Genomic DNA, 25575 nt, shown 5'->3' on the forward strand with positions numbered 1-25575 from the left:
AGCTTCATGATAGCCCCTAAATATTGAGCAACTTGCTCTCCAGTCACATCTTCATCCTCTTCAGAGGATGAATAGTCTTTAGAGCTCATGAATGGCAGAAGGAGATTCAATGGAATCTCTATGGTCTCTGTATGAGCCTCAGATTCCTTTGGATCCTTAATAGGAAACTCCTTCTTGCTTGAGGAACGTCCCAGGAGGTCTTCCTCACTAGGATTTTCGTCCTCCTCCTCCCTTGTGCATTCGGCCATATCGACTATGTCAATGGCTTTGCACTCTCCTTTTGGATTCTCTTCTGTATTGCTTGGGAGAATACTGGGAGGAGTTTCAATGACTTTCTTACTCAGCTGGCCCACTTGTGCCTCCAGATTTCTAATGGAGGATCTTGTTTCACTCATGAAACTGAAAGTGACCTTTGACAGATCAGAGACTACATTGGCTAAATTAGAGGTGTTTTGTTCAGAATTCTCTGTCTGTTGCTGAGAAGATGATGGATATGGCTTGCTATTGTTCAGCCTGTTGCGTCCACCATTGTTAAAGCCTTGTTGAGGCTTTCGTTGATCCTTCCATGAGAAATTTGGATGATTTCTCCATGATGGGTTATAAGTGTTTCCATAAGGTTCACCCATGTAATTAACCTCTGCCATGGCAGGGTTCTCAGGATCATAAGCTTCTTCAGAAGCTGCCTCTCTAGTACTGTTGGATGCATGTTGCCATCCATTCAGATTTTGAGAGATCATGTTGACCTGTTGAGTCAACACTTTGTTCTGAGCCAATATGGCATTCAGAGTATCAATTTCAAGAACTCCTTTCTTTTGAGGTATCCCATTATTTACGGAATTCCTCTCAGAAGTGTACATGAATTGGTTGTTTGCAACCATGTTAATGAGCTCTTGAGCCTCTTCAGGCGTTTTCTTCAGGTGAATAGATCCACCTGCAGAATGGTCCAATGACATTTTCGAAAATTCAGATAGACCATAATAGAATATATCTAATATGGTCCATTCTGAAAACATGTCAGATGGACATCTTTTGGTCAGCTGCTTGTATCTTTCCCAAGCTTCATAGAGGGATTCACCATCTTTTTGTTTGAAGGTTTGAACATCCACTCTTAGCTTGCTCAGCTTTTGAGGAGGAAAGAATTTATCCAAGAAGGCTGTGACCAACTTATCCCAGGAGTCCAGGCTATCCTTAGGTTGTGAATCCAACCATATTCTAGCTCTGTCTCTTACAGCAAAAGGGAAAAGCATGAGTCTGTAGACTTCAGGATCAACTCCATTCGTCTTTACAGTCTCACAGATCTGCAAGAACTCAGTTAAAAACTGATAAGAATCTTCAGATGGAAGTCCATAAAACTTGCAGTTTTGTTGCATTAAGGCAACTAGCTGAGGTTTCAGCTCAAAGTTATTGGCTCCAATGGCAGGAATGGAGATGCTTCTTCCATCAAATTTGGACGTTGGTTTTGTGAAGTCACCAAGCATTCTCCTTGCATTATTATTATTTTCGGCTGCCATCTCCTTCTCTTGTTCCAATGTTTCTGAAAGGTTACCTTTAGAATAATGTAATTTAGCTTCTCTTAACTTCCTTTTCAGAGTCCTTTCAGGTTCTGGATCAATTTCAACAAGAGTGCCTTTTTCCCTGTTCCTGCTCATATGAAAGAGAAGAAAACAAGAAAAGAAAGAGGAATCCTCTATGTCACAGTATAGAGATTCCTTTATGTTAGTAGAAAAAGAAGGGGGTAGAAGAATGAAGAAGAATTCGGATTTTTAGATGAAGGGAGGTGAAGAGAAGTGTTAGTAATTAAATAATTAAATAGAATAAGAAAAGAGAAGGAGAATTCGAAATTAATTTTGAAAAAGGGGTTAGTAATTTTCGAAAATTAAAGATAAAATTAAAATTAAAATTAAAATTTGAAACAATTAATTAATTAAAAAGAATTTTTGAAAAGAGAGATATTTTTCGAAAATAGAAGAGGGAAAGGTAGTTAGGTGGTTTTGAAAAAGATAAGAAACAACCAAAAAGTCAAATTTGAAAAAGATAAGAAAATAAGTTAGATAAGATATCTTGAAATCAAATTTTGAAAAAGATAAAATTTTGAAAAAGATAAGATAAAAAGATAAGATAATTAGATAAGATAAAAAGATATGATTTTTGAAAAGATAAGATTAAAAAGATATTTTTTTTTGAAAAGATATGATTTTAAAAGATATGGTTTTAAAAAGATATGATTGAAATTAGTTTTGAAAAAGATTTAATTTTTAAAATTAAAATTAATTACTTAACTAACAAGAAACTAAAAGATAAGATTCTAGAATTTAAAGATTGAACCTTTCTTAACAAGAAAGTAACAAACTTCAAATTTTTAATCAATCACATTTACTTGTTAGTTAATTTTCGAAAATATGATGTAAAAGATAAGAAAAAGATTTTGAAAAATATTTTAAAAAATTTCGAAAATTAATGAGAAAAAAAAAGGAAAAGATTTAATTTTTGAAAAAGTTTTTGAAAAGATAAGATTTTTAAAATTGAAAATTTGATTTGACTTGTAAGAAACAACTAATTTTGAAAATTTTTGACTAAGTCAACTTCAAATTTTCGAAATTTTGGAGAAAAATAAGGAAAATATATTTTTTTGATTTTTGAAATATTTTAATTATGAGAGAGAAAAACATAAAAATGACCCAAAACATGAAAATTTTGAATCAAAACACAAGATGCATGCAAGAACACTATGAATGTCAAGATGAACACCAAGAACACTTTGAAGATCATGATGAACATCAAGAACATATTTTTTGAAAAATTTTTGATGCAAAGAAAACATGCAAGACACCAAACTTAGAAATCTTTAATGCATGGACTTCTAACAAACGAAAAATGCATATGAAAAACAACAAAAGATACAAAACAAGAAAACATCAAGATCAAACAAGAAAACTTACCAAGAACAACTTGAAGATCATGAAGAACACTATGAATGCATGAAATTTTCGAAAAAATAATGCATAAATTTTAAAAACATGCAATTGACACCAAACTTAAAAATTGACTCAAGACTCAAACAAGAACACAAAATATTTTTGGTTTTTTTATGATTTTATGATTTTTTTGTATTTTCTTTTATTTTTTTCGAAAATATCCTTTAGAAAAACGAAAATAAATAAATAAAAAATTTTGAAAACTTTTTGAAAAGAAAATTACCTAATCTGAGCAACAAGATGAACCGTCAGTTGTCCATACTCGAACAATCCCCGGCAACGGCGCCAAAAACTTGGTGGACGAAATTGTGATCCATGTTCTTTGTATTTGTACTCCTTGTACTTTTATGGAATTTGAAATTGACACGAGTGAACACAACTCCGTTCAACTAACCAGCAAGTGTACTGGGTCGTCCAAGTAATAAACCTTACGCGAGTAAGGGTCGATCCCACAGAGATTGTTGGTATGAAGCAAGCTATGGTCACCTCGTAAATCTCAGTTAGGCAGATTAAAATTATGGAATTTAGAAAATCAAATATAATTAATAAAAAGAAATAATAAAAGGGATAGAATACTTATGCAGATTCATTGGTGGGAATTTCAGATAAGCGAATGGAGATACTGTATGGCTCAAGAACGCCTACTTTCCTACTGCTTCAGCTCAATCCTTCTTACTCCTTTCCATGGCAAGCTGTGTATAGGGGTTCACCGTTCGACGATGGCTACTTTCTATCCTCTCGGGAAAATGGTCCTCTGCGGCTGTCACTCGCATGGCTAATCGTCTGGAGGCATCACACTGGCCGAAGGCTACATCCCATCCTCGCAGTGAAAACTACGCTCACGTGCTCTGTCACAGCACGGCTAATCACTGGTTGGTTCCCGCTCCTACTGGAATAGAATCCCTTGATTCTTTTGCGTCTGTCACTAACGCCCAGCACTTGCGAGTCTGAAGCACGTCACAGTCATTCATTACCGGAATCCTACTCGGAATACCACATACAAGGTTAGACTTTTCGGATTCCCAGGATCCTACTCGGAATACCACAGACAAGGTGAGACTTTCCGGATCCTCATAAATGCCGCCATCTATCTAGCTTATACCACGAAGATTCTGTTGGGGAATCTAAGAGATACACATTCAAGCTCGGTTGCATGTAGAACGTAGGTGGTTGTCAATCACGCGCGTTCATAGGTGAGAATGATGATGAGCGTCACATAATCATCACATTCATCATGTTCTTGGGTACGAATGAATATCTTGGAATAAGAATAAGAGAGAATTGAATAAAAGAAAATAGAATTGCATTAATACTTGAGGTACAGCAGAGCTCCACACCCTTAATCTATGGTGTGTAGAAACTCCACCGTTGAAAATACATAAGTAAAAGGTTCAGGCATGGCCGAATGGCCAGCCCCCATGATCTGAGAACTAATCATCCCAAGATGTCAAATACATTAGTTAAATGTTCTATTTATAATAAACTAGCTCCTAGGGTTTACATGAGTAAGTAATTGATGCATAAATCCACTTCTGGGGCCCACTTGGTGTATGTTTGGGCTGAGCTTGATCTATCCACGAGCTGAGGCTTTTATTGGAGTTGAACTCCAAGTTATGACGTGTTTTGGGCGTTCAACTCCGGATCATGACGTTTTTCTGGCGTTTAACTCCAGACAGCAGCATGTACTTGGCGTTCAACGCCAAGTTACGTCGTAAATTTCCGAATAAAGTATGGACTATTATATATTGCTGGAAAGTCCTGGATGTCTACTTTCCAACGCCGTCGAGAGCGTACCATTTAGAGTTCTGTAGCTCCAGAAAATCCATTTTGAGTGCAGGGAGGTCAGATTCCAACAGCATCAGCAGTCCTTTTGTCAGCCTTTTTCAGAGTTTTGCTCAAGTCCCTCAATTTCAGCCAGAAATTACCTGAAATCACAGAAAAACACACAAACTCATAGTAAAGTCCAGAAATGTGAATTTAACATAAAAACTAATGAAAACATCCCTAAAAGTAGCTTGAACTTAATAAAAACTACCTAAAAACAATGCCAAAAAGCGTATAAATTTTCCGCTCATCAGTGTCCCCTAGTCCGAACAAGCTATTCGGGTACGCTCTGAGCTCTTTCTCTTGTAGGCCGAGCTTGTCAAAGGCGGCTTTGAACAAGATGTCTGTGGAGCTCCCCTGGTCTACCAATGTTCGGTGGAGATTAGCATTGGCCAGTATGATGGTGATGACCATGGGATCGTCATGCCCCGGGATGATGCCTGTTGCGTCCTCTTGGGTAAAGGTAATAGTGGAGAGGTTGAGCGACCTGTCCCCTTCTCCGACATGATATACCTCTTTAAGGTGTCGTTTGCGGGATGATTTATAAATTCCTCCTCCTGCGAATCCCCAATTTATCATATGAACATGTCTCTCAGGGGTGTGAGGTGGGCGTTCAGTTCGTTCGATCTCTTCATCCCTTCTTCTTTTTCTTGGCTCATTCGCTTTATTGGCTAAGTACCGATCTAGTCACCCTTCTCTTGCCAATTTCTCTATTACATTCTTTAGGTCGAAGCACTTGTTGGTAGAGTGTCCATAGATTCGGTGGTATTCGCAGTACTCTGTCCGGTTTCCCCCTCCTCTTTTGTGTTTGATTGGGCGAGGTGGGGGGATCTTCTCAGTGTTGCATGTCTCCCTATATACATCCACAAGGGACACTCTTAGTGGAGTGTAGTTGTGATATTTTCTAGGTTTTTCAGTAGGTTAGTCTTCTTTTTTTCCGAACTCTTTAGCCTTGTCCCGAGGAGGGTAGCAGAATCCGGATTTTGAATTTTCTCCTAGTCGAGTGTTCTCCTCCATGTTAATATACTTTTCCGCCCGTTCTTGTACCTCGTTTAGAGTTGTTGGATACTTTTTTGATATGGAGTGGCTAAAGGGTCCTTCTCGTAGACCATTGATGAGACCCATGATGGATGCTTCTATTAGCAGACTTTGTATGTCTAGACACACCTTGTTGAATCTTTCCATGTAGTTGCGGAGGCTCTCCCAATCTCCTTGCTTAATCCCTAATAGGTTTGGGGCATGTTTGGCTTTGTCCTTTTGGATGGAGAATCTGGCTAGGAACTTTTTGGCGAGGTCATCGAAGCTTGCTATTGACCTTGGTGGCAAGCTGTCGAACCACTTTGCCGTTTTGGTTAAGGTGGTTGGGAAAGCTTTACAGCGGATTACATCGGAGGCATCGGTGAGGTACATCCTACTTCTAAAATTGTTGAGATGATGGCTTGGATCCGATGTACCATCGTATGGGGTCATGTCAGGAGCTTTGAAGTCCTTTGGGACTTTAGCTTTCATGATCTCTTTGGTGAATGGATCTTAGTCCTTGGGCGAGCTATCTTCCTGATTGGATCGAATGGTTTTAGATTTGAGATCAGCCTCGAGCTTTAAGAGCTTATCTTCTAGCTCTCGACGTCGTCTTGTTTCCCTCCGAAGGTCTCTTTCGACTTTGCGCTGGTGTTCGGCTTCTTGTTCGAGCTGCTTGAGACGGTCTTGCTATTCTCGGAGAGCATCTAGAATTTCTGTGTTTGGAGAATGCTTGTCTCCGTTTGGTTGAGATGTATCTTTCGGTGTGATGTCCGTGTTTTTATGCGGCGTCCTTTCTTCTAAACCGGAGTTATGATCGTTGTAAAGGTTGTCTGCCATGATGATGGAATGACTTTCAAGGTCCTCGGCAATGGCGCCAATGTTCCGAGGGTTACCTGAAACTGAAGGTCGATCTCGGATGAGATCTGTTGTTGTGGCCGGAGCTGTCGTGTCCGACTTGTTGGACTTGGTGGTGCTGCTAATCCTTGATAACTGGAGGGTAGTGGTACTTGCAAGAGACTCCGATGCTTAAGTTAGCACGTGCTTTAGGCAGGATTTTTGTGTAGAATCAGAGTATGAGTTATACCTGGGTGCTCCAGTATATTTATAGTAGTGGGGAATGACCTTTCTATGAGATAAGTTTAGTTATCTTATCTTATCCTTTGAGTGAAGTCATCTTATCTTTTAGGGAAACTGCCTTACCTTTCTAGGATTTTGCTGCCTTTAGATTGGGCAGTGTTCCTTTGTTTGGGCCTGCTTGGGCCTCTATGGTGTTTTGGCCGAACTCTTTTAGAAGAGGTCGGTGGCGACCCAACCTGAAGAGGTCGGTCACTTGTGTCTTTGGTCAGCTTGGATCGTACAGCTCAACCCAGGGTATGAACAGAAAGGAAAGGCAACCTTAATGATGAACAGAAGGCAAGGAGAACGCGCGCAACAACAATGCATACAAACGATCCCAAACGTCTCAAGAAACACGAAGACTTGAAGCAGAACTCTAAGATGGAGAAATCTTGAGAGAAGACTTGATCAATAAAAATGAGAGTCACAGTGAAGAAGAAGGAAGTTTTGAGAGAAATGAAGCAAATTCTCAGAAATTGAAGAAGCGATAAAAGAGAAAGAGGATTGTGTATATATAACCACTAGGGGCAAAACAGTAATTCTATCCCTCATTTAATGACATCCACGGTAATCAAGGTATCCGAAAAGACGCGCGAATAATTACAAAAAGACATAACAATCAAATCTAAATCATCTCGAGTATCCGATTTGTTCCCCAAGGCAAATCATAAAACCCGACTTATCTGAGCTAAAGCTACAAGAAATCAAGATCGACTTAGAAGTGTTTGAGCCTGACCTGAAGAAGCTTGGCCTTAAGTAGGGACACTATTTATATCTTGACCCAAAACTTAAAGTCAGGTCCAAAACAAATGAAGCCGAAGGTCTATAAAACCCTCGCAACCGACTTCGTCTACCTGACCTCTTGGCAGGACCATAACTGCCTCTACTAACAAACTCATATTCAAAATATGAGATCATAACAACCCAACAACTCCTAGATAAAAAGAGAGAAGATAACTACTCAATAAGATAGGATGGGAGGTTACAAAGGTGGTTGCCACCATTCCAACTATATAAATACCCTCTCCATCTTACGTTTTTCTCAACTTTAATCTACATAAAAATCTGCCTAAAATCTTTGCAAACTTAAGTATCGGAGTTTCTTGTAGGTACCACCCTTCACCTTCACCAAGATGTCGGACGACGGCACCTCAGCACCAGAAATGTCGGACAAAACCTCAAAAGGATATTGGACCTCAAGTTTAGACCCAAATCACAGTTTCAGGTAACTTTTAAAATAATACTCCAACATAATTATTAAATAAAATAACATTTTTATATATATTTAAATATAAAATTATTTTTATTTTTTAATATTTTGGATAAAGTATACTTTTTGTCCCTAAAGTTTGGTAAAAGTTTCAAAAATACCCTTAAGTTTTATTTTGTTTCAATTTTATTCCAAAAATTTTCAATTTGTATCAAATATACCCTCGACGGCTAAAATTTTAAAAAATTTAAGACTAATCTAACAATAACAAATTATGCTTGATTTGCATGTGTTGAGGGGTTGTTTTTATGAAATTGTTGTTGAATCGGTCTTAAATTTTTTAAAAAATTAGCCATCAGAAATATATTTGATGCAAATAAAAAATTTTTGGAATAAAATTAAAACAAAATAAAATTTAAAAATATTTTTAAAATTTTTGTCAAATTTCACGGACAAAAAATATAGTTATCTTCGTTTTTTAAAGAACATCAATAAATTTTTTTCCATAGAAGCTCGTCTAATGACCTGTGAATCCACAATTTTTGAAAAATCATTATCATAAACAAATAGCAAAAGAACAAAATTAGTAAAACAAAACTACATGTGGACACTCTTATTATAAGAATTGCAACAAAGGAGCCTAATGCTTGCTTTGCACAGTTTATTAGTTACTTAAATTTCACAACTTTATATCCTGTGGTTTTCCGATCCGCACGGAAGATTCGAATCCATTTAATACCTATTTGATTTTGATCCATCACATAATCGTCCGTACAACTCGGGACCAGCAACGTTCAAGGATTACCGTACTGTGGTAACGGCTTGTTCGCATTTTGTCGACCTTTTTGCATGCTTGTCCTCTCAATAACACCACAAAAAGGTGTGGCCAAAATATCAACATAGATTACTCATACTTACTTAGCTTATTGTTTTATCTTTTAAGTTTTTAATCCAATTCATAAGCATGAAATTGGTCAATATAATCTTAATGATTTGTGTTGAATATTATTCATCGTTTATTCAGGACCCAAAACAGTATTTTTTTAACTGAATTGCATACGTAATACACGAATTTAAAATTTCTTCTCAAACTCATAACTGCTTGCTCGTCAATTTGAAGGCTGTTTAATATTGTTCTACCACATGCATATGATTAGATATTTATAAATTGTTTAACGATCCAATCCTATTTTTGTAGTGTTTTTCGTGGAACAAAAATTGAAAATATAACTAATCAATATCTTTCGTCAATCATATTTGACTAGCACAATTTATATATAAAAAGTAACAAAAATTAATTTTTGTTAGTTAATATTAATTATATTTTTTAATTTTAATTTTTTTAATTTATAATTTAGGATTTTAGATTAATAATTTATTATTTAAAATCTCAAATTTAAAATAAATAAAATAATTTAAAAAATTAATTAATATTGATTAAAAATTTAATTTTTTAATATTATTCAAAAAATATTAAAAGATTAACTTTTTTATCAATATTAGGTAATATTTTATTTTTATGCTATTAAAATTTAAACTAGTTAAATATTAATAAAAAATAATAAACTCTTTTGCCGATCATATAATATTATTTTACCACTAACAAGCTGAAAAATATCAATCTATAAATTTGATAAAAATAAAATTATTAATTTAAAAATATTTAATAACAAAAAATTAACTAAAAATTAACTAAAAGGTATTTTATTTAATATTTATTAATAATTAATAAATATTAAATAAAACAAATACTTTTTTTCTCTCTCTCCTCTAAGTATTATGGTTACTATTTAATGATTAATTTTAAACAATCAAGGCTACTAATAGTACCATGCAAAAGCCAAAAATGGGTTTGGCTTCACTGCAAAGCAACACGTGGCTGCAGTAGTGATGGTAGTTTATTTGATCTCAAACTCTTCAACTTGGATTTCCATATCTGAAACCGACACGTGGCTTTACGAGTCATGCTTTTTAGATTGCGTACCTCTTATCTCTCATCTCATGCATGATACACTACGTAACATTAACATGCTCCACTAATAATTTTGCATGTGACATAAGAAGACAAATTACTCTTCTATCTTCAAAATTTCAGCTTTCACTTCAATTCAAAACTTTGTTTGTACTTGTAATAGCAACAACCCTACAAGGTTTTGGTTTTAATAATGGATCTAATTGAAAACGAAGCATCATATACGGATGGATACACAGCATCAATTAATAAATTGAAGAGGATTTCATTATTCATTTTGAATCACTCAATCACTGTACTATGTATAAAATATCTTTCTAAGATTCAATTCTAACTCTCTGGCCATGAGTGATCATCACCAAGAGGAACGAGTCAATCTCATTCATAATGATGATATAATGATAATAGCAAAGAAAATAAAATATGTGCAATTGAGAACTGTGGCACCATTATTATTGATCGGTCTGTGCTTAAATGTGTTTATATATTCAGCATTAAAATCTGAATTGGCTATTGTCACCTGGGAGATGAAACGTGAAAATTAAACTAATACAAAAGCTATGACAGAAATTTTGGGCTATGAGTGGTAAACATTATGCCAAAGAGCCTATATATATTATTCTAGTGAGAAAAAAAGCAGCCTAGATATTCAATTTGTGAGATCTCAATTTAGCTTAGGTCGAACAAATAGAAAAGTCTAATAATTAGTTGGGACGTTGATGATTCAGTTGAGGCCAAAAAAGATAATGTTAGCAAACTCTAATTATGCACTTATGAAGTGTATTTACAAATTTGATTAATTAATATTATTAATATTATTAATATTATTATTAATATTATTAATATTAATAAACGGTTACTAACTGTTTTGTACCATTTGGTTGAAGAGACACAATCTTTTAAGGATTGTGTATGTTCAAAACATTGTGTCTATTGGCTAAAGGGACACAACTCTTTAAGAGTTGTATATATTCAAAACATTGTATCTATTGGCAATAGAAATGACACGACCATTTGTATACGTAACTAATCATAATTGCTACGTGCAATATGTATAAATAAGTCCTTGTCCACTATTTCAGAAATGAAGTACTAAGCGTACAATTTACACTACTATTAAGAGATTTTCTTTGTTCAAGAGAGTTGAGAATTTTTTACTATTGCTAATTAAAAAATTCTTAGGTTTCATTGTATCCTGGGAGAGTATTGTCATCAACCCTATAGCAACTAAGTGTGGGGACAAATATCTCTCTAAAGAAAGCGATCTAATCGTGCCTTGAAACCACTACACAAATATAAGATTTTGTCATCTTCTCCTACCATATTCACAACAATTTTAGAGAGATATTTCTTGAAGATGGCACAAGATCAAAACACTACGTTCAAGGTCATGAATCAAGAGTTTGTCAAATTAGATCGCTTTGATGGAACGAACTTCAACCGTTGGAAAGACAAGATGGTGTTTCTTCTTTCAGTTCTCAATCTTGCATATGTGATTGACCCAAAGACTACACCAATTGCCGATGCCGCTGAAAATTCCACACCGAAAGAGAAAGAAAAGATTGTTCAATTGAAAAAGAAACGTGATGAAGATACTTTTGCATGTCGAGGTCATATTCTCAATACTTTATCCGACCGACTCTATGATCTCTACATGTCAATTCAATCACCATTAGAGATTTGGAAATCTCTGGAAGAAAAGTACAATACCGAACGACAAGGAACAAATAAGTTTATTATGATGAAATATTTTGAATTTATTATGAATGATACTATGCCTGTCATGGATCAAATTCATGAATTACAAATCCTTGTAAGTAGACTTCGTGATCTACAAGTGGTGATCCCTGAATCATTACAAGTTGGAGCAATTATTTCAAAATTGCCTTCATCTTGGAATGGTTATAGGAAGAAACTTTTACATCTTGGTGAGGACTTCACAATTGAGAAATTACTAAGGCATATACGTATAGAGGAGGAAACTCGAAAACGTGATGCTGTGTATCTTTCTCAAAGTTCTAAAGTGAATCATATTGGTGAAAACAACACCAATAAGAAGAAAAGAAAGTTCTCTAAAGATTCAAAGCAAGATAAGAAGAGACAAAGAGAGTGTTATCATTGTCACAAGAAAGGACACTATATCAAAGAATGTAGACTTCTGAAAAGGGAAGCACCAAAGACCAACTTAGTGGAAGAGAAGGATCTAATTGCTATGGTTGTAGAAAAAGTACAAAACATGCATATTGGCATGGTTACCGAAGTCAACATAGCAACACAAGGAAAATCACTTGAGTGGTGGTTAGATTCTGGGGCTACTGTTCACGTTTGCAATGATCGCAACCAATTCAAAACATATGAAGAAATGAACAATAGAGCAGTCTTGATGGACAATGACAACTCAGCCAAAGTTTGTGGTCAAGGAAGTGTGGAATTAAATTTTACATCTGAAAAGAAATTAAGTTTAATAAATGTACTTCATGTTCCAGATTTGAGAAAAAATTTAGTTTCTGTTAGTCTCTTGTGTAAGAAAGGATTCAAAGTTGTAATGGAATCCGATAAAGTGATCTTGCTTAAGAATGATGTATTCATAGGAAAAGGATATTGTACTGAAGGCATGTTTAAACTTAGTATTAATAAAATGAATGTTTCCTTGTATGTTGTTGATTCTTGTGATTTATGGCATAGTAGATTAGCACACTTAAATTACAAATCAATTGAATATATGCAAAAGAATAACTATATTGATCTTAGTAACAAGGATTTTAGTAAGAAAAGTGATATTTGTGAGCTAAATGGCAATATTACTAGAGGAGAAAAAAGATACTTTATAACCTTCATTGATGATTGTTCTAGATTTACTTATGTGTATTTGCTTAGAAATAAAGATGAAGCTTTTGAAATGTTTAAGAAATATAAAATGGAAGTAGAAAATATGCATGATAAGAAAATAAAAGTTCTTCGTAGTGATCGACTCTAATGAATTTGATCACTTTTGTGAATTACATGGTATTGTGCATGAATCTTCCGCTCCATATACTCCACAACAAAATGGTTTGGCGGAAAGAAAGAACCGTACCTTAGTGGATATGGTTAATTCAATGTTACTAAATGCAAAATTGCCTTACAATTTGTGGGGTGAAACATTATTGACATCATGTCATATCCATAATAGGATATCATCAAGACATAGAAAGGTTTCTCCTTATGAAATTTGGAAAGAAAGGAAACCTAATTTATATTATCTTAAAGTGTGGGGGTGTTTAGCCTTTTATTGAGTTCCTTATCAAAAGAGAACCAAATTGGGGCCAAGAGGCATAAAAGGCACTTTTATAGGATATGCTTAAAATTCTAAAGCATATAAATATTATATTAGACTTAGTGTCTAATGTAGTTGTTGAATCAAGAGAGATAGCATTTATTGAAAATAAATTTATCAATTATTCAACTTCTAATTTAGAATATCCCCGAAATGATACTAATGTTTCACAAGAAATATATATGGAGCAACCGAAAAGCTATGTGCTACCCGAAAATGAAAAGAAAGTTTTCAAATTAATTAAGTCTTTGTATGGGCTAAGTGCCTAAACAATGGCATGAGAAGTTTGATTCAGTGGTGTTATCAAATGGCTTCTTACATAATAGTGCAGATAAATGTATTTACTCAAAAATTTACTAAAAATTATGGAGTAATAATTTGTTTATATGTTGATGATATGTTAATCATCGGAACAAATTTAGAAGGAATTCGTATAACGAAGGAGTATCTAACTTCTAAATTCAAGATGAAGGATTTGAATGAAGTTGATACAATATTAGGCATAAAGGTGCATAAGAATGAAGTTGGCTTTACTTTAAGTCAATCTCATTATATTAAAAAGGTATTGGAAAAGTTTGATCATCTCACAATTAAAGAATCCAATACGCCGTATGATCCTAATCTTAAATTAGAAGAAAACATGGGAAGATCTATAGCACAATTTGAATATGCTAGTGCTATAGGAAGTTTAATGTATACAATGCATTGTACTAGACCTGATATAGCATTTTCTGTGTGCAAATTATCAAGGCTTATAGGAAAGCCTAGCAATCAACATTGGAAAGCTATAACAAGAGTTCTTGGTTATCTCAAGAAAACCATAAACTTGGGATTACATTATAGTGATTATCCCGCAGTTTTAGAAGGTTATTCTGACGCAAGTTGGATTACAAATCTTAGTGATAACAAATCCACTTCAGGATGGATTTTCACCATAGGTGGTGGAGCAATAAGTTGGGCCTCAAAGAAACAAACATGTATTACACATTCTACTATGGAGGCTGAGTTTGTAGCTTTATCAGCCGCAGGTAAAGAAGCGGAATGGTTAAGAAATTTGTTATATGATATAAAGCTGTGGCCAGAGCAGACGACAGCCATTTCAATCTTCTGTGATAGTGAATCAACCATGTCTCGAGCATATAATAAGGTTTATAATGGAAAGTCTAGACATATAAGTTTGAGATATGAATTTGTGAGGCAACTAATAGATGATGGTGTAATTACCATCACTTATGTAAGATCTCAAGAAAATTTAGCAGACGCTTTGACTAAAGGTTTGTCAAAGGATAAAATCAAAGAAACTGCTGCTAAAATAAGATTAAAACCTATTATTGCTAAATGATGGGAACCCAACCTTATTCTAGTAGACCACTAGTTTCAAGGTTTAATGGGTAATAACAAGTTATTTAGCAATTGGAGCACTAAGGTATATGATTTAGTGCTATTTACAATAAATTAGGAGGGTGAGTTTAAACTCTTAATGGAATGATAATATTATCTATCAAAGATTCCACTTATATGAATATAAGAGTGGTGCCGCTCTAATCGAGAATTTTAGAGGTTTTATTCTCGTAAATATTCATGAAACCAGGATGAGTACAAGGCCATATAAGTGCTTAAAATTGTAAACTCTTGAACTTGGAGGGTATAAGTAATGTGTGTGATTTTCGGTACTAGCATATGGAGTATAGGTTTAATCGATTAGACACCTATTACTTCGTTAGAACTTTAAAATTTACACTAAAAGAATGTTTAATCTTAGTGACACATTCTTTATGCATATACTTGTATGACATTTAAATTTTGTAAATAGTGGGGGATTGAAGGGTATTTACAAATTTGATTAATTAATATTATTAATATTATTAATATTATTATTAATATTATTAATATTAATAAACGGTTACTAACTATTTTGTACCATTTGGTTGAAGGGACACAACCTTTTAAGGATTGTGTATGTTCAAAATATTGTGTCTATTGGCTAAAGGGACACAACTCTTTAAGAGTTGTATATGTTCAAAACATTGTATCTATTGGCAATAGAAATGACACAACCATTTGTATACGTAACTAATCATAATTGCTACGTGCAATATGTATAAATAAGTCCTTGTCCACTATTTCAGAAATGAAGTACTAAGCGTACAATTTACACTACTATTAAGAGATTTTCTTTGTTCAAGAGAGTTGAGAATTTCTTACTATTGCTAATTAAGAAATTCTTAGGTTTCATTGTATCCTGGGAGAGTATTGTCATCAACCCTATAGCAACTAAGTGTGGGGACAAATATCTCTCTAAAGAAAGTGATCTAATCGTGCCTTGAAACCACTACACAAATATAAGATTTTGTCATCTTCTCCTACCATATTCCCAACAACTTATTCATGCACTTCTGTATTGTGAGGGACAAATTTGAATAGGTGTTTTCCACAATTTAAAAATGAATTAATAGTTTAATTGGTTCTTAAAAGATAATTTATTATTTAAATCAATCTTCTAAAAGATTTTGTTAGTTATATTTGTCTCTAAAAAAATATAAACATTAATCAAATTAATTTTTTCGTTATTTTAATCATAATATGTTGCGTTAAGTGTCACATCGTTTTTAGAATAATGAAATGATCGATTTGACTGACTATTATATTTTTCAAGAATTAATATAATTAGTAAAATATTTTTAAAATTTTAAAAAATTAATTATCTTTTAAAGACGAATTTATGTACCCAAATAATTTTTTTAGGTTACTTTTTTTTTCCTTGACCTTTTCTTCATCTGTACGATATTAGCTTCGTTAAAATAACAATAGTCCTACACAAATTCACTTTTTTGTCATCTAAAGTTTGACACAAAATAAAAATGCGTTTAATAATCATTATTGTAAAAGTGCTAAAAAAAATCAAATTCTTAAAATTATTGCATATGAAATATTTGCACTACAAAAGTGTCTATTTTACGAGTGTTTCTTTGTACGACTCCGAGTTATCCGTAAATATAGGCTACAAATGTAAGAAAGAAGGTATAGACTAAAAATTTCTGATATGATAGATAACTTTAATTTGTGAAATTTTGAAAAATGAGCTATGCAGGTCATTTTCTGAAATATGAGAGTTTGAAAAATTGTTAGGAGCTAATTTTGATTAGACAATTCATCAAGAACAAATTAATTTTTTGACGTTTTAATTTTGTGAATTCGCAGGAGCAAATCCACATTTCGATTTTAATTTTAATTTTACGAATTTATAGGTGGCAAATTTTTTTTTAATTCACAAATACATACAAAATATATCGTAAAGTATACAAAATATGTTGAGGGTCATGCAGAATTTACCCTCTGCAAATTTTTAAATATAACTTTTTTTTTGTTTTCTACGGTATCCCCCAACCCGACAGGTCAAGAACTAATCCGTCGCGGATTTGAGCTCCATTTAAGGATCTGCCGCTAGCCAATGAGTTACTGCATGCATTAGGCGGGATTCAATTTTAAATATAATTTTGTTAGGTAATCAATTAGGGTACTAGTCAGCTGCAGCCAATTAATATATAGATTGCAAAAGAAGTTCAATGAAAAAAAAAAAACGCATCTCTAAATAGAGTAGTACTAATTTCACTTTTATTTCCATTCATAGTAAAAAAAAACAACCGCAAAATCCTTTTCATTATCTCCCATTTCACTAGCCGCGCAGTTTAGCGTCATCTCCAATTGGCTCACCGCCGTGCCAACTCCTCCAAAGTTGAGAAGTGAGAGGATGTTGACATAGACGTTGGAAAGTTTCGTCCCTCTCACTGGTTGGTTACGATGTTTTTTTCCAATAATTTTGGATGTTTTTTCTTATTCAGTTTTGGATTTTTTTTAATAATGTTAGACGTTTCTTCTTTTTATTTTTCAAATGTTTCTTTCTATTATGTTTTGGATGTTAGGTTTTATATATATTTTTTTAATAGTTTTAAATGTTTCTTTTTTATGTTTTAAAAAATTACATCCAAAAACAATAGAAAAATATCTAAAATCATAAAAAAAGAACATCCAAAACTTAACTCAAAAAAAAAAAACTTGAAAGAATAACATTACCACGTTAGTGCAAACTCTTGCAAGCGGCGAAAAAGAACGAATGTTCTCCTGCATCGTTCAAAGCGGGGGATGTGCGGATGCTAGTGATGAACGACTTATAAGCGACGTTCATTGAAGAGCAGTGCGTCACAACGACGCGAATTTGGAACGTCGTGTGTGGCGTAACCATGACGGGAGTTTTTCAACATCATTTGAGTGAAGGACGCACGGCTATTAAGGGCGAATGGGATGGCTTCTGAGCGACAGTGATGAGCGCGCGGAGCAACAAGCGACAGTGATCCGGAGAAGAGACATGGAGAGAGAGGCGTAGAGAGGGGAGAAGAGACGCAAAGAAAGAGAAAAAAAAAGGAAGGAGACTAGGAAGATGCATATTTTTTTTTAGCATAAAACTATTTTCTTAAAATTTTAAAATTAGAATATTTTAAAAAATTAACTGTTTGGCTGCATATAAAAATGGTTCATAGATTTTCTCTTTCAGATATCTACAATGAGTCCTGCTAGGGATAATATCCAAAATAATCATTCGGGTATTAGGGATAATAAACATCTCATGTGTTTAAGCTGATTTTGAGGTTCACCAAGGATTGAACTCTTGATGTTTCAGATCTAGAGCTCTAATATCATGTCATGATACCACTCATCCCAAAAGCTTACACTAATGAAAAAAGGTAACACTAATGGTTATATCTCTAATACTCCCTAAACCTCCATTGTACGCATTGTACAAATATTCTATTAGCTCCCTATACTTTCTCTAAATAATTTTATTATTCTGAATAGAATCATCAATTGTATCCCTTTCAATATATATTACAAAATAATTATTTAACCATTCATATTCCACATGATTAAAGAACCAAACTCTTACTAAACAGAAAAGGTCTTTATGAAAAATTCTCTTTAATCATATACTATTGTTTTCTGAATGACGGATCCAACTTGATGAAATCATTTTTATTTTAAGATGGGATCAAACTCAATAAATAATTTGAACTTAATTTAAAATAAACTTAATGTAGGACACTAAAAAATCGATGGGGGAATTACATGTCCCTATCTAAAATTAGCCCCCAGCAGATTTCAACATCTAACACTACCATTTACCTGAATTACACTACCATTTGGAAGATTGTGGCGGCTACGACGGTGACACAATTGACTCATTGAGTCATTGTAGCAGCCTCTCGTAATTAAACTCGATTTTGATTTTTTTCTTAGCTGTCGCAATACAGTTGCCACTTTAACTCGATTATATATATATGAATACGATGGTCAACTAAAATGATTTCATTTCAATTAAGTAGAAACAAACCATCACTTAACCTATTGTATTATAATCAAGTGTCATTAGTAAGGTGCATTTAGGTATGTCTGACCGAACCAAAATATTATAATTTTAAAGCAGGCTTTGAAAATAAACGTTTTCTTGCTAGCAACTTTAAGTGCCAAAATTTTTATTTCCATTTTCTGTAAGGAATATTACTAGGAATGGGGTGGGATTTATTTGGTAACCGATTAATCGTCATGCACTAAGGTGCACAAATGTATATGCCTATATTATAACTAATTAACATTCTCTGTGCCTTGGGTTAAAGACTTAGTATCGTAATGCAAACTTCTTTTCAAATTAGTTAGACAATTCATCAAAGGCTCAAAGCTATATATACTACGTTTCATATCTAAGTAAATCCCTTGTTGAACCCTCTAATACCAAACAGACCTGTGCATAGATATAAAAACTAATCTCCAAAATTTAGGGTATATCACATTCAGGATCAAGATATTCCTATATTCCTAGAAATACAAGAAACTAAAAATGATTATTTAATATCTTTTAATCTATAGAATTTGTCATAAACTTTAAGATGCATAACTATATTGCAAACTTACCAAATCCCTCAACGAGCAGTGTATATTGGTATGTGAGATCCATGCATACATAGGGAAGTCTCTCCTTGCTGTTAAGGGAATATAAGAATGCTTTCATCACATGCTCTCTTAGCAGAAACCTTGTAATCCACCAGAAGAACATTGGAATTCGATTTGTTTGGATCAGCGACACCAGTCTACAACAATGAACAAGTTAATTAAAATTGCAAGAATAATTAACATCTTAGTACAAGGCCTTGTCCATAATTTAAACAGTAAGATACTCATGTATGGGCGGAAAAGACAGAATTCGAACTAATACTAGTGAGAATAGCCATGTGAACATGGCTACGCTGCATCTTTCGCGATTGTGAAGCTACAAACGAAATTGGGGTTATTTTAGAAACAGAAGAACCCTGTAACTCTAGCTTATGACAAGGCAATTGAAGTCTCCAAATACACTAAGAGGATGACAAGTGCAGTTTGGAGCATAGAAGTTTTGTAATTGAAATGTGCACACACCAATAAGCATAATCTTCATAGATAAACATTATTCGATTGGAGCACAGAAACAAGATCCTGAAGTAGTTTTTTGTCTTTGGTTCAGGGGAAGCCTTTCAGTTGCAGTTGAACGATGTGTGTATGTTTCTTTCACCTTCCCACCTCGTAACTCAAGGTAAATTATTCAGATTTTTCATGCAGCTTCTGTGATAATTTTACCTCCGAAATGCATAGTTTAACAGGTCTCTACAGATGGCTACGAAATCATATTTTCCTCTGCAATCAAAGAGATCACAGCATTGGTTTCGGTTTCTAACTCCACTTTGGAATATAAAACCCCAAACTCAGTTTCACAAATATACCTGAGTTCAGGTCAGGTCCAGTATTAGAACATTTCCCAAAGTTAATTATTAAGCCAATAAGAATTTAAGTTTATATCTGTATAGACTTTATGGAATAGTTTACAAGTGTATAAGGGAAACAAAAAGATTGTTAAAAAAAATGCACCAACCTTTATAACTCTCGGTTATGGCAAAGCAATTAAAGCATGAAGTCTCCAGACATCACCAATTAGCACTGTAGAATTGAATTCGAGAAGTGCAAGAAACAAGTACAATCTGTAAACAAAAAAGGTCATGAAGGATTTATTGCTCCCAGAAAGAAAACCCCTTCTCTCTAATTACTCTTCTGGTCTCTGGTTTGTGAAGAAAAGATTTTTCCTTCTCAAATTTACTTGGTTTAGCCTTGTCTTTCTTTCTCAGTGTATCATGTTCCACTTGATCGTCATGTAAATCTGTCACCCGATCTTGTGTTACTTGTCTCCCATAAATCCATGCCTGAATAATTTTTTCTGTCTTGGGTTCGGGAGCAAAGCCTTTCTCCAGCATTTCTACATAATATTTATGTGCTTCCTCTAGCTTTTCATTCAAAAATAGCCCATGAATCAGTACAATATACGAACTACGATCATGGCTGACTCCATCTTCTCTCATTTTATTCCATATCTTTAAGACATCATCAAGCTGGCGCCAACGGCAGAACTTTCTTATCAGCATTATGTAGGTCTCGATAGTTGGACAGCATCTGAGTTCTCTCATTTTGTCTAAAAGCTCAAATACCTCTTCTCTGGTCCTTAATATACGAAAGAAAGCATGAAAAGTCCGAACTGTAGGTGATAGACCCCGCTTCAACATGTCATCAAAGACCTCTTTAGCTTCGTCCATTTTACGAGCTTTGCACAGAGGCTTTATCAGGGAGTTGTAAGTAACAGCATCTGGGGTAACATTGTTGGCTTCCATTGTTCCAATGAGATTGACAGCTTCTTTTATGTGCCTAGCTTTGGCAAGGGCATGGATGACTGCATTATAAACCTTCCTATCAGGAGTAATGTTCCTTGTCTTCATCTCGTCAAACAGCTTGAGCACCTTGTAAAGTGTAGAAGTTTTTGAATAGCAAGATATGATACTCGAATAGGAGACGACATCATACCGGATTCCTCTCTTGCTCATCTCCTGCCAAATTCGGTCTGCATTACGTGTGCTAACAATTAAATTGCACCATCCATTCAGAATGATGTTAAAGCTTTTGGTGTCAAGTGGAAATACATTCTTATTGCAGAACAACAAGTGCTCAGCATCTTCTACATTCTTGTACCTACAAAGAGCAGATAGAAGGCCTTGAAATTCTTCTAATCCAACTTGAAAGTTAAACCTTTTATGAACATAAAATGTGTTTATAGCCCTTCCAACATCATGCACGGCACAATATCTCCTAATCATAATCATAAGAGTTTGAGGCGTCACAAGAGATGGACCAGTACTTCCGCCTCTCATTTCCTCAATTAAGGTCCAGGCAGTATCAAACTTCCTCATCTTGGCAAGAATAGAGATCATTGAATGGTACTCGCGAACCGAATGAGCATACTTGGGTTGCTTGCCAGCCCACAAGAAGAAGGTGAAAGCTGCTTCCCAATCGTTGCGAATTCTTGAAAGGACCTCCACAACCAGCTCCGAGGATGCTGAAACACCGCAATGTTCAAGCTTGTGCTTGATTCCAGATGGTCCAGAACTTGGTTCATGAATTATATCCAAAATGGTTTTAACATCTTGGGCAAGAAGACCATCACCCCTTAAATCTAACCGACTAAAATGGGAACCAATCTCATAATTCTTCTTGCCTTGGTCATCATCCTCATCATTACAATCATCATAATCACCATCATTAGCAGCAGTTAGTGCCTTATCCAGTCCTAGAACAGGAGCATCAGTGACCCCAGAGAATCTTATTGAAGATGAAGTACAAAGTAGCCTCACTGAGAAGCCAAATTCAGGCACAGCTGAACAAGTGTCAGGGCTTGAAGGGTCTCCAAATCCGAAACCAGCACTCACAAGGGGCTGCTGAAGTCTGTGAAAGTAAGAAAAAGGGAGTGATCTGTGGCTGATGCACCGTGCCATGTCAGAGAAAAGAGATAGCTTGGACCGAGCTCTGATCATGATTGAGAAAATAGCAAACCCCACTTCAGTCGGCTTCTCAAAGTTGTAGCTGAACGTGTTTGTCAAAATGCTCCAGAGAAATGAAAAGCAGGCTGCAAAGAGCAGCTAGTCTAGCACCATCATCAAGAGCCTCCAGCAGCTCTCTCGCCGTGGAATCTCTCTCCTGTGAGTGTTGCAGGTTTGTGGCAGGCAATGGCCAAAGACCGAAAATATGGACGAACAGGAGGGCACTGGAATAAGTTAAGAACGGGGGAGATGAAGGTGATGGTGGCTATGGCTAGTGATGAAAGTGTCCAGTGGCAAGAAATCAATGGCTGGGTTTGTTTTTCTTCTGGGATGTATTGGTTACTGGATTTGATATTTCAACATGTCCTTGAATGCAAAGAACTGACCAAAATGGTTAAGTCTCAAGGCTCTTTTTGCCAAACACTTTTACCCTACAAGCAAAAGGTATTTTTTCTTCAAAGATGAGAAAGCACTTGCTGGTTCAATGCCTCACAGTGACAGCTAAAACATAAGAAAGCCAGCAACAAGGTTTTATAGAAATTTAGTTCAGATTGTAACACTCAATATAAGGACTGGCTAGATATAATATAGGAAGTGATAGGCACAACGATCATGGTACAGTCACATGCATAAAACAACCATTAAATAGTGAGTGACCAGTTTCCTTAGTATTACGAGTCCATACTTGCACATATTTTTTGTAAAAAAAGACAACTTCGAGAAACCAAAATTTGCTTCCAGATGAAGTTAGTTATTAATAGAAACGCAGTATCATAGCAGACCAACCACAAAGCCTTACTAACTATTTATTTATTTCTTTTCCAAAATGCTTATTTTATTATTAAAAAATACGGTATCTATAGCAACCAACTTATGATACTTTTAAAAATTTCTTCACCATTTGTAATATGGTTTACGTAGAGATGAATCCAAAAAAAAAAATTGAAGTTAACTAATCATCTCACATTGGAAACCATTTTATATATTGTGTTTTGAATCCAAGAGATACATTTTGAATACATTATATGACATTACTAATTGTTTCTGGACCTGACCAAAGGCCTATCAACGGCTAACCCATACTATCAAGGGTCTCCTCGGGTTCCTTACGGCCCAAACTCGCAACGAAATTCCATCCTAACGGCTTTTTGGATTCGAATCCAGGAAGCCCCACTCACTCTATAACAACCCCCAGAATCCGGAATTCGCAACCAACCCTCACCCACAATATATAAAGGGGAGCTGGGTATTCTCTGATCCATTCTGACTTGAACGTTTGAGTGTTATTGTAGGTGACCCCCACCCTTGCTGAAGAGATACTGACAGGAAACCATCTAGACCGTCTACAGCAATTCCAGATTTCCCTAATCAAAGCTCCTAAGAATTAGCTTAGTTAACTAATATGTGACAATGATAGAGAAGGGAGCTCCATATGAACTAATTATTACAGTTCCAACTACAGTAAACTCAATGTACACACTCTCTATATTATCAGACACTCTAATTTACTTGAGGATATTTCTGCAGATCAACTTTGAACATGTGTTACTATTTTATTAGGCAATTATCAATCTTTCTTTCTTTCTTTCTCTATACAAAACCAGATATTGAAAGCTACAAGTTTTGTCGAAAACATGAAATTGAAACCAGTAACAGTTGAGATGAAACCAAAGCAACAGCATACACCGGAATTCACGTCAACAGAACACATCCAAAATAATAAATTAACAACATCAATACCTTGATTTCCAGAGCCACTAGGACCACCAATTCCAACCATGACAATGCCCTCTTTTTCTACCTGTAGTACTTGCCACCTTGGTCAGATTTCCCGTAAATAGACTGAAAAGTTTGAGTATTTGACAACCACATTTTAGCAACACACAACAAATTTCATGAATCATGAAAGAAAATTACACAAGAAATTAAGTAATTATTTCATGAATCAGTTTAACATGAAGCAAACCCTTGAAACTATCTAACTAATACAAGGTTAGCATTGGCTGACGGCTCTGTGTGTTATGGTTAACAGATTGGCTTAGAGCATGAGAGAGATTTGCTCTCGGTATAGGTAAGAATTTCTCTGACCACGCTCACTATCTCAGATTTTAGAACTATATCAGATTGAAGAAACAATAAATCATGAAAATTTTCAGAACAATATCAAATCAATAACAAAATTTCCAAACAATATCAAATCAAATAACAAATAAATTCAGAACTGTATCATAATTCAGGCAAATCAAATTCATGAAAAATAAGTTATCTAAAAAAACCTCAGGAGGGCAGTTCCAGAACTGTTTTGCTAGAAAAGGGGAGTTGAGGGAAGGGCGAAAGCGAGTCGGCTGCTTGAGGGTGAGAACGACGGCGAGCGTACGGCTTCTTCGACGGTGAGAACGAAGGTTGGGGACTGCGGGGTCACTAGTGAGTAGAGCCCGCCTTCTTGGTGTTATCATCGTTCTGCTTCTTCGTCGCCATTGAAGCTCAAGCTCTGAGCTCTGAATGGGGATGATTGATTTGAGTCTGAGCAAGTCGTGAGACGACTACTATCATTTGGCGGATTCGCAACATAAACGGGAAAAATAGGGAATAATAATAATAATAATAATAATAATAATAATAATAAATAACTATTTTGACACTGAGAACTGAGAAGAGGAATGTATCCTCTTAATTTTTTTTAAGAGTGAATTATTAATTTGGTCTTAATCTATTTTTCATAATGACAATGTGATTAATCACAATAAAAACAATCCACTTTGATTATTGTCCTCTATTTCTATGACACAACGTAGTTTATATCGGTATTTTTCTGTCAATTTTAAACAAAAAATACTATTGATGTATCAGTTCAAAAATAAACAAATACCTAATTGTCTCTAAATTCAAATTGATTAGAGATTTATTTGTCTCTATTCTTTAAACAATATCTTTTTAAATTTTTTTATTCATTATATTAATATTTTTTTAATAAATTATTGAATATATAGTATAATAAGTACAAACTAATTAATAAATTATTCAAATTTAAAAATATCATTTATTATGAATAATTTTTAGTATAATAAATGATATTTTTAAATTTGAATAATTTATTAATTAGTTTGTATTTATTATACCATATATTCAATAAAATATTAAAAAATTTAATATAATAATAAACAATAATTTAAAAAAGATATTGTTTAAAGAATAAGAAC

General features: G+C 34.5%; 2 protein-coding genes across 5 annotated transcripts; both read right to left on the minus strand.

Annotated features, from left to right (window-relative positions):
* Positions 1-5720: 5720 nt before the first annotated feature.
* On the minus strand, positions 5721-6269 carry LOC130975365 (uncharacterized). Its single transcript, XM_057900172.1, has one exon. The coding sequence runs from the start codon at positions 6267-6269 to the stop codon at positions 5721-5723; it is 549 nt and encodes a 182-aa protein (XP_057756155.1).
* A 12212-nt stretch (positions 6270-18481) lies between these two features.
* LOC130974384 (pentatricopeptide repeat-containing protein At5g15010, mitochondrial-like) lies at positions 18482-24938 on the minus strand. 4 transcript variants are annotated; one of them, XM_057899252.1, is made up of 5 exons: positions 24652-24938; positions 24116-24217; positions 20389-22876; positions 19899-20153; positions 18490-19573 (listed from the first exon to the last, which is right to left on the minus strand). In XM_057899252.1, the coding sequence occupies exon 3, from the start codon at positions 22367-22369 to the stop codon at positions 20522-20524; it is 1848 nt and encodes a 615-aa protein (XP_057755235.1). In that variant the 5' UTR covers positions 22370-22876; positions 24116-24217; positions 24652-24938; the 3' UTR covers positions 18490-19573; positions 19899-20153; positions 20389-20521. The 4 variants fall into 4 exon arrangements, 3 of the variants coding, with proteins under 3 accessions (XP_057755235.1, XP_057755236.1, XP_057755234.1); XM_057899253.1 differs by lacking the exon at positions 19899-20153 and having other exon boundaries at positions 18491-19573; positions 20389-22806; XM_057899251.1 differs by lacking the exon at positions 19899-20153 and having other exon boundaries at positions 18491-19573.
* Between the last annotated feature and the right edge of the window lie 637 nt (positions 24939-25575).

The sequence above is a fragment of the Arachis stenosperma genome, chromosome 4 (assembly GCF_014773155.1).
Source record: "Arachis stenosperma cultivar V10309 chromosome 4, arast.V10309.gnm1.PFL2, whole genome shotgun sequence".
In the NCBI taxonomy this organism is placed as follows: Eukaryota; Viridiplantae; Streptophyta; class Magnoliopsida; order Fabales; family Fabaceae; genus Arachis; species Arachis stenosperma.